This window comes from Hermetia illucens, chromosome 5, assembly GCF_905115235.1.
Source record: "Hermetia illucens chromosome 5, iHerIll2.2.curated.20191125, whole genome shotgun sequence".
NCBI lineage: Eukaryota > Metazoa > Arthropoda > Insecta > Diptera > Stratiomyidae > Hermetia > Hermetia illucens.
Window position 1 is genome coordinate 49,478,745 of NC_051853.1, and position 10,134 is coordinate 49,488,878.

At 42.3% G+C, this 10,134-nt stretch overlaps 1 protein-coding gene across 1 annotated transcript; it reads left to right on the forward strand.

The window, feature by feature from the left end:
- Nucleotides 1-3,043: 3,043 nt before the first annotated feature.
- Nucleotides 3,044-4,402, forward strand: LOC119657324 (zinc finger and BTB domain-containing protein 14). Its single transcript, XM_038064186.1, has 2 exons — nucleotides 3,044-3,260; nucleotides 3,314-4,402. Exons 1-2 carry the CDS (start codon nucleotides 3,117-3,119, stop codon nucleotides 4,367-4,369), a joined length of 1,200 nt encoding a protein of 399 aa, XP_037920114.1. The 5' UTR covers nucleotides 3,044-3,116; the 3' UTR covers nucleotides 4,370-4,402.
- Nucleotides 4,403-10,134: the final 5,732 nt, after the last annotated feature.

Genomic DNA, 10,134 nt, shown 5'->3' on the forward strand with positions numbered 1-10,134 from the left:
TTCTCAATGATGTTAGCATTCTGAGAAAGGGCTACCTTTTACTCGTTTTGGGCCTATGCGAGGACAGTGACCCAAGGGGGGAGGGATGAAAGGGGCTGTGGGATTGCGGGGTATGTATTGTGGGGCTAAATTGGTAGAAAGAGGGACCTTAATTTAGGGAAGAAATTGAGGAATTAATGCTTGGCGATATTACATTATGTATAGGCTAATTAGTGTCTATTGTCTTAATCTGTACTAAGTAAAAAAAAAAAACAAAAAAAAAATTATAGGAGGTGATCTACATTTGCGCGGGGGATTGACTGCCAGAACAATGGGTTTACGCGGTTAGCCTCTGTGAAAGTCCGGGGAGGAGTTTTGATAGAAGGGGGGGATGAAGGCGGAAGGGGAGACGTGGTGGTTGAGAGGAGAGTTACTGTCCGAGAGGAGAGTCAGCCCTGACACGTAGCACCTATGCTCGCGTAATAGTGCATTGCGTTTAGCGACATTTTTTATCAGCGGGTTATGGTGGGACAGCCACTTTTTCAGTCTGACGCGCGACAGCTTGATCATGTGCGGAATTATGGGGCAAACCCCGGAAAGGTCGTACAGAAGAGAGTTTTGGTGGAATTTTAGGTTTGGCCTTCTGTATTTGGCCGTGCATTTCCTGAGTATCGTCCTTTCAAAGCGTTGGAGGGCTTCTGCTACGTTCGGAGACATGGTAGCCCATGCTGGGAAACCGTAGGTCAGGGTTGGACGAATGAGAGTCTTGTATAAAAGGGTTTTCGTCGCAGGGTACAGGGCCCGGGATGAGAGGAGGTTTTTTAGGGCAGCTGAGGCCTTAGAGGCCTTGGCGATAGCAGATCTGACGTGGGGGTTGGATTTGAGTTTATTGTTGAGGGAGATTCCCAGGTATTTGATATTTGATTTCGGCTTGAGAGTGTGGTTAGCAATGCGTACTGCAGGTTTTTGCTTTCTGGAACTGTGCGCCAGTGGCACTTCCCACTGGGGTTTCTGAAGCAAATAACCTCAGACTTAAGGGAATTAACGGTGAGGGCCCACCGGTTGAAATAAGCGATGACCCTATTGGTTAGGATATTGAGAGAGAGGGAGGCTATTGAGGGCCTGAGACCACTCGCATATAGGATGGTGTCATCGGCGAAGAGGATCCCTCCTGACGCGGGAGGATCATTGTCGTTGGAGGAAGAGGGCGGGAGAAGGGCTGCCTGAGTTGCCGTTGTCGTGAGGGATAAGTTTACGGGAGGAAGGGGAATATCGTGGAGGAAGATGTTAAAAAGTTTGGGGCCTAGAATAGATCCCTGAGGGACTCCTGAGTTTACCGGGAAGTCGCTGGAGCGTAGTCCATCGAAACGCACGTGGCAAGTTCTGTTGGAGATGAAATCTGCGAGGATTCTGAATAAGGGGAGGGGGCAATTGGACTGGATTAGTTTGTAGAGCAATCCCTCTTTCCAAACAGAATCAAACGTCTTTTCGAGGTCTAAGGCGCAGGCTACGGTGCAATGCAAGGTATAGAACACCTGGAGCGGCTTCTAAGAAATATTTTTCTAGAATATGTTGCTCTCGGCTACGTGCCTACCTCTTGGTAGAAAGCTAAGGTAGTGTTCATACCGAAGCCCAGGAAAGATGACTATTCAAGCCCGCAGAACTTCACCTTAACATAATTCTTTCTAAAATGTTTGGAGAAACTACTCGAGCGTAACATTCGCAGGAAGGCGCTAAGGCCACTCCCGCTATATCAAAAACAATATGCTTACCAGCATAGTAGGTCATGTAAGTCTGCTCTACATTCTTTGGTTACAAAAAGAGAGGATGCGGTTCTGAAAGGTGAGTATGCGCGGTGGATGCTCGTGGATATGGAAGGTACCTTTGACCGTGTACTACAAAATCTGCAAATACATGCCCACGCTTATGCGAATGACTTCAATTTACTGTGTGCAGAGGTATAGAATGCGTCTTTCGTTTGATTGACAATTGGTGTCTCAGATACGGGGTTTTAGTAATTCAAATGAAACCACATTGGTATTATTTACAAAAAGGAGGAAACTGTACAATCTTTGCTTTCCAAAAATAAGGGAAATAACTCGTCAGCTCTATGGAGAAGAGAAATATCTAGAAATTGTTTTACATAAATAATAAGTTTCTTTGGAGCAAATATATGGAGGTAGAGATGAAGCGAGTTCACATAACTTATGGATTATGGAGACGGACGTCGCTGCCTCAACGTAGGCAAAATTGAAATCTGGACAAAGCTATTTAAACGGAATAAGGACATTAAAAATTCAAAAAAAAAAAAGAGTAGCCAATACTCCGTATGAAGATCTTTAGCATTATATATAGCCTTCAGGAATCGACCAAATGTTGAACATACTCGGCTAGAATTTTCTTCCATTATTCGAGAAAAGGTTCCATCAAATATGTTTTGCTCGAAATAGGAAGTTCGCAAAGCCTAACGTCGACATAATCCCACAGGTCCTCAATAATATTGCAGTTAGAGGATAATGGAGAGATTTTGAGGACAATGAACACTACCACCTGTGTGTTTTCATGCTTCATTTTCAGGTCACTATCTCAGCATATCTTGAAAGTTTGACAAATACCCAATTTCTCACTACTAGCATGCAGATTTTTTTTTAATTTCGATGTACATTCGTTATCTTGTTTTGTATACAGGTCTATAGATTTTAATTTCTAAAGTTGAAAAGTTTTCCGTTGTTCAACTCCCCTTTTTTTCAAACTTGAATGCATACATACTCTTAATCAATTAATGTAATCAAATATGTGCAAATATCATTCAAAAAAAATCTTAAAGCATTTAGAAAACCCCAATTTTTCAAATTCTCTAACTGGGAAACCCCGAAAATGCATCAACATACGGGTCCATTTACGTCAGAAACATCTAATTAGGACCCAAGTTGCTATCGAATTTTAAAAATTCTATCCTTCTAATGATTTCAGGAATCTCATGTTCATAAACATGTTAAGCCCACCTTAATGCTGCTGAACTGCGATAACACTTCTAACGGACCCACAAAGAAGAAGAACGGAAACACATATACTTGTCAAACTTGCAACAGATGTAAATAATTCGCACTGAGCATCATAAGTTCTCGCAGAAAACCATGGAAGAAGAAATTGTCGAAAACCCGACTCTGCTGTGTCGAATTTGCTTGAACACAGGAAACTATGAACTATCAAGTTTAATGACCTTGGAGAATGAAAGGGTATTGCTTGAGGACATGTTGATGGAGTTCTCATCAATCGTGGTAAGATTTCTAAATATCGCAATCCACATTTCATTAATCGTGCATTCCCTTAGGGAGGCGGAAATATCCCTTCCATGCTCTGTTCAAATTGCCTTTCACAACTGGGTGATAGCTACATGTTCCTGAAGAAGGTTAAACGCGCTGATGAGTATATAAAACACTTGTTCGACCCCACATCCCAAGTAAATGCAACATCGAAATATACTCCAAATATTGATGCTCAGTCCGTGGATGGTTCTAATCCCGAAGAGAATAACGTGCCTGTCATCAAAGAAGAACCGGAAGAATTAGACTTCATTACTCCGATGTTAGAGGACGCATACGGAGAGGCAATTGAACCAGCAATTGAAGATGACATTAATTTGGAAAGTGTCGAAGATATTGAACAGTGTAGACCCCAGAAACGGCCTGTACGAGCGCCTAAAAAGCCAATGATTGTTCTAACGGAAAATGTCTCTAACATCCTTTCCCGGGTAAGAAGATCGTCTGTGGACGATTTGATTGAAGAAATGACCGACGAACTGCCATTGGAAGGAGAACCACCCAACAAGAAGCACAAAACTTCCGATAACAATTCAATCATTGTCACGAAGTTTGTGCTGCAACCATTTTCTGTTTTCGAAAACGCAACAAATACCGCTGGGAATAGCACAGAAGGTCGCAACCGAGAAATAGGAGGAGATAATGACGACAATGAGAATAATTCCGGGACTACTGCGAACCAGATTCAGACAATTGACATGGCAGCGGTGGAAGTCGACCCTACTTCGAAAATAAGCGCCGAAGTAATCGACGACGAAACCAACATTGAAGACCCCAACAGAATATATATGTGTAAATACTGTCCGAAGGCGTTTTCTACATCTCACCACTTACTCATGCACTCACGGAAGTCCCATATTTGCCACTTTTGCACACAGAGTTTTGTGAAAGTGGAAGATTTGCATCGCCACTCAAAAGAGGCACATACATCCTTCAAGTGCTCTTTATGCGAAAAGCAGTTCAGTAGCAACAGCAATCTGAGGCAGCACTTGAAACGGGTCCATAGAATAGACTTGCCGGCGTTCGTATCGTTGTTATCTGTGAAGCGAAAGGAGGACACCAGCTGAGGCGGTGGTAGAACGAAGTTCAAAGCACCACAAACTAAAGTTGTAGTTATAAGTCGATTATTCTAAGTAAGAACAATTAGGTACGAAGTTAAGCTTACACTGACGTGTAAATAAACGTTCAGTCATGCGTTTTTAGCATGAATCGTTATTTTAATTTTTCATTTCAAAAGTCAAATCTTCGATTGTTACATGTATCCACATTTCTGTTTTAGCTATAGATAACCCCCTCACCGCCGCCCTAACTAAGCCAGTTCTAGCGCTATAAACGAGTCCAGGAACGTAGAGATCGATGTGGAAACAACGCTAATATTGCAAAATAGGGAAATTGATCATTAATGTAAACAGGAAAAGTGCGATGACCGATGACTGAGAATCTTGTTATTTTTAGCGTTTGTCTTTCAGTTAAACTCTGCTTGCCTCCTTCTCCAAAACCAAAACTGTTTGGCCAAAATCCATGACTCGGTCAAAGAGCAAGCAAGTAGAATCACCCGTCCAACTACTCCATGTCCGCCCGCCAACCAAATGGATGATAAACAGTTGAGCAGGGATCTAAACTCCGCATATTGCTCCACAGTGATCCGGATGGTGTTAAAATGGTCAGGAGGATCCAAAGCAGCAGCAAATCTAGCCTCTTTCGGTCAAGCTTTCGAGGTATTCTTCGATGCGTTCCGAGTTGATTTTTGGTAATATGTTCGTGACAATAGGGAACACTCAAATTACAACTTTTGAGAGTCTTGGTTAAAATTATGCAGATGTAGCGAAATATATTCATTGGTTTGTAGCTGACCAGAAGGACCAAGGTCAGCATTGGGGTCCAAGTTGATGAAGTGCTCGGCCGAAAAAGGGTGAGGAGACAGAAGATGGCGCTAGACGTTACCTAACCAGGGGGAAAACATGAAGGAGGAGAGGAATAATATGCCGAGGCAAAGTGATTAAGGAATTAGTTACTCCATGATTGAGACGAATTTTATGAGAATCGTAGAGGGGTTAAGCTGTGGTTGCGAGTGTTCTTCATCTTCTTCAGGGTTTGCTCTTTTTAAAAGCGGGGTCGGCTCTTCTTGATCGCCATTTCGCTCGGTCACAGGCCTGATCTGGATGTAGTCGCGAAGCGTGCAAATCACCCTCCAACATATCGAGCCACCGTTGCTGCAACGAGTTTTAGAGATGTGAAACCATAAGGGCTTGGAGTTTCCATGGACTAATGCGGTCTTAACACTGGCCAGATAGTCCTCCAAGCATTTACTTAGGCGCAACATTGCCGAAGTTCACAAAATCAGTGTAGTTTCTTTGCTGCGAATTTCAGATCTCAGTGGTGAACCAGATGTGCAACAGCACATGGATTTAGTGGAGGAAGGGAGGTAATAAAGAAGCAGGTTAAATAGAATGGTATAAAAAGAGCCAAGGACTTGGTCCGATGTTGAGAGAGTGATTTTCATTGTCGATTGAATTCAGAGCTTCAAAATGGCCCTATGTAAGTTACAAATACGCAAAACACTTGCCACTTTATAATCATAAATTATAAATTGAATTTGCTGCTGTTCTGTAAGTTCTATCAACCGCAGATGCATTTTGATTGAACTGTAACGCTGCATTAGCAATATTCTAAATTTATAAACCTAATTCCTTCAGTCGGCAAAATAAAATTGTCAGTCGTTTGAACTACAGTAAATAAATCTGATTATTCAAATCGGACATCCTTTTTTTTATTAGTAGTAGACAGTACAATCTCAATGGACAATGAGCACGCTACGCATCCGACTCAATGAGTCGCCTCAATTGGTGAGGCAGTATCAAAGAGTAGTATAGATCCCAAGACGAAACGTGGATTGGTACCCACGATGGAGCATAAAACCTGAGAAACCCCTACTGAACCAACACCAACAGCTCTACTACCAAAGCCTTTCTTAATGAAAAGCTGCAGACGGAGAAGGATGAAGGCGAGTCTCTCGCGCCTAAAAGCGGGACAAATGGTACCAATTGGCCCTCCAGGTTGGAGGTGGAGTAGGGCTGACAGCCCTACATGGAAAACAAACTGTTACGATGCCACGGAAGGAGCCTCGGACTGGATTGACAACACAGCGACGAACCAGGAAACCAAAACGGAATAACGATTTGCGCATTTTCTCATGGAACGTGCGCTCCCTGTACAAATATGGAGCTGCCAAACAGCTAACCGATATAGCGTTGCAGGATATGCGTTGGACAGGCACCGGTTTCCTAGTGAAAAGCCACTACACCATATATTATAGTGGCCATTCAATAAACCATGTGCTCGGAGTAGGTTTCTTAGTTAGCCAAAAAATGAAACCTGCTATTATTAGTATTGAAAACATAAGCGAACGGCTATGCACTCTGCGCTTGCGAGGCAAATTTAGAAATATAAGCCTCATTAACCTTCACGCCCCTACAGAGAAGACTGGAGAGTCGGAGAAGGATACCTTCTACGAAGCAGTAGAAAGAACCCTCGAAGCCTGTCCCGGATATGATATCAAAATCATACTTGGGGATTGGGGATTTTAAAAGCCAAGTAGGGACGGAGCCCGCTGATAATCAGGAGAGAGCTAACACTGAAGCCATCCACAGCACAGCCCTTCGCAACACCTATAAGGGGGAAATGGATGGCGCAATAACCGCAGTCAACAGAGATCCTGGAGAGAAAGTACCAACAAATGATCTTCATAACACCTGAAGAACGGCCACAATCATACTTGGCCCCAGCTGCAGAAAGAGTCGGAACGGCTCCTTTGACGATGAATGGAAGAATGCCGCATACCGAGTAATGTCGCATTTTCAAAGGACGCGGTACTTATCACGAACTCCGGCGAGCGAAGAAGCGACTCCACAGACGGAAAAAGGAAGCCTGGTAGAACCAACAGCTCTGCGGACTCGAAAAGTACAGGGAGCAGCAGCACTAGGCGCAGGAAGTTTTACCAACAAGTCAGTGCCTTATACACCTCGATGCTCTTCCTGCCGAGACAAAGAGGGAAATCTGATTTCCGACAGAATGGGCATATTGCAGCGATGGATTGACTACTTTAATGAACTGCTGAACAACCAGAACATCAGCAAATTGGAGGGACCCCCAACTGAACAGACGGACAAACGTTGCCCCACCGACAAAAGAAGCAGTCCGTACAATTCATCGGCTTAAAAATCATAAGTCGCCAGGAGCCGATGGAATTACAGCCGAATTCGTTAAATATGGAGACGATCAATTACAACAAGCGGCCATGAGAGAATTCGGTATTCCGATGAAATTGATTAGACTGACTAGACTGACCCTGACCAATGTCTGAGGCCAGATAAAAGCAGCAGGATCACTCTCGAGACCATTCAACGTCAACAACGGTCTAAGATGCCTTATCATGTGTCCTCTTTAACCTGGCCCTGGAAAAAGTGATCTGTGTTGCTACGGTAAATGCGAGGCCACGATCCTCTTTAAGTCCACCCAATTACTGGCTTATGCTGACGATATCAACATCATGGAAAGATCGAGCAGGCGGCGATCACCACGAGATCTTCGGCTGTCCATCAATGAAGGCAAAACAAAATATATGGTGGTAACGTCAGCATCAAAAGCCAACCAACCAACAATATCAAATCGCACTGGTCAAACGGGAAGAATAAAGATAGGAAACTACAACTTTAAGACCGTTGATAATTTCTCCTATCTAAGGTCGAAAATCACAACCGATAATAGCTATGACGATGATCCTATTTCCGCTTATAAAAACTGTTCCGCTCGAAACGTCTCACCATAGGGTCAAAGAATCCTCCGAAGAATTTTTGGCCCCCTACATGAGGATGGACGATTCCGTAGCCTACATAACGACGAAATCTATGAGCGATGCCATGATCGTCCGGTTGTGGATCAAATCCGGCTCAATAGGTTACGGTGGGCGGGTCACTTAACCCAGCCCGGAAAGTCTATAAGGGCAATATCTATGGTAGAAAAAGAAGATAAGGTAGACCCTGCCGCCAGACAGCTTTTAGGGATATCGAATTGGTGGACCTCGATGCAAAACCGGGGTGTCTGGAGTTCCTTATTAAGGCAGAATTAGACCAGATACCGGTTGTTGCGCCGTTGATGATGATGATTCAAACTGTGAATAAAAAAAGATTCAATTCTGGAATTCAAGTTGTTTCATTCGAGACTCCATAACTTACACCACAGTTTGAATGCAACTAATTAATTGCTTGTTAAATGAAATGTTACCTCGCAGCGGAAATGCACAGATGTGCAATGTTAGATTTTAGGTAAATTTGATGACCTAGGCGTTATTCGATTGCGGGGAAAGATCTTTAGGCAAATTCGCCTGAATCTTACAGTCTTTGGAGTAGGAAATTGGATCGGATGATGTGTATGAGGGTAGAATTGGGAAATATTATTCTGGGAATTGAGAAATGCGTTTCTTGAGTTTATGGTGCGAATTACAGATAAGTGTTTACCTGAGAAGTACGTTTGTTGCGTCAGAGATAGGAATGTGTTAACTTTTATATAACCCCAGCACATCTAATCTTTTGTATATAAACGAATAAATCTATTGCTCCAAAACTTCTTTCTAATTTGTGAATGTCAAATACCAGAAAACAGAAACTACAATATATTAGGCAAACTGTATATTCTGAAATTAATTTAGATGTGTTTTATTTTTTTAAGCTGATTTTTAAGTTTCCGACACGAAATTTTCCTAATAGAGCTATAGGCGAAGTGAAAATGATTGGGCACCCTAGCTTTACGAATGCATTTGGTAAGCAAGGTTTTTCCTTTGTCGCAAATGATTCTCATTCTCGTTTTCCTTCCTGTCCGCGTTTATTTTCATTTCTATTTCATTTCTTCTCCTTTTTATCTTGTTGTTGGCCTTTGTTTCTATTAATGTTTTCCTTTTATTACTAGTTGCTTGTCCGGCTTCTCGGTTATTGTTGTTCTGTGTGGGGGATATTTATGATAAAGTTCCATTAAATTGCAACAATTTAAGGTAACTCTTATCTGAAAGCGGAGGTGAAACCGAATGTGAAGTGTTTGCCTCTGCTCTGGTTGAAACCCTCATCTATTTTTGATTATATTACCACTTATTTTATTTGGAGGCAGCGAGTTGATGAAAGCTCCGCGTTTATTTTCATTTCTATTTCATTTCTTCTCCTTTTTATCTTGTTGTTGGCCTTTGTTTCTATTAATGTTTTCCTTTTATTGCTAGTTGCTTGTCCGGCTTCTCGGTTATTGTTGTTCTGTGTGGGGGATATTTATGATAAAGTTCCATTAAATTGCAACAATTTAAGGTAACTCTTATCTGAAAGCGGAGGTGAAACCGAATGTGAAGTGTTTGCCTCTGCTCTGGTTGAAACCCTCATCTATTTTTGATTATATTACGACTTATTTTATTTGGAGGCAGCGAGTTGATGAAAGCTTGGAGCGCTCGAGTGACTGTGCCAGAAGCAAAGAAAGAACGTTGTTTGGAAGAGATGTAATTTGAAACGGGCGAAGGGGGTTTAACGCTGGAAATGCATGGTCGGCAGAAACAACACTACACATATGTACAAATTATTTGTCAACTTTGAGGTTCTGTCTAATAGTACAGATAGGGAGAATACGATGATCCATCCGGTTGAAAATCTAAGCCTTGATAGTATTTATTTTTAGTTCAACTCTCTGTATCTCCTTTTCAAAATCCAGAAAATTTATTCGTGGTCCATGACAGATTTGAAAAAGATATCATTCGCAAATGAACCTCGCGTGCGGCGCGTGAAATTTTGTGCCATAATAA

What these genes read in the sequence shown, in the direction of transcription:
- LOC119657324 (XM_038064186.1), top strand. Translation starts at nt 3,117, where the DNA reads ATGGAAGAAGAAATTGTCGAAAACCCGACTCTGCTGTGTCGAATTTGC. An exon ending in TGGAGTTCTCATCAATCGTG is followed by an intron (nt 3,261 to 3,313) that starts GTAAGATTTCTA and finishes GCATTCCCTTAG; the next exon opens with GGAGGCGGAAATATCCCTTC.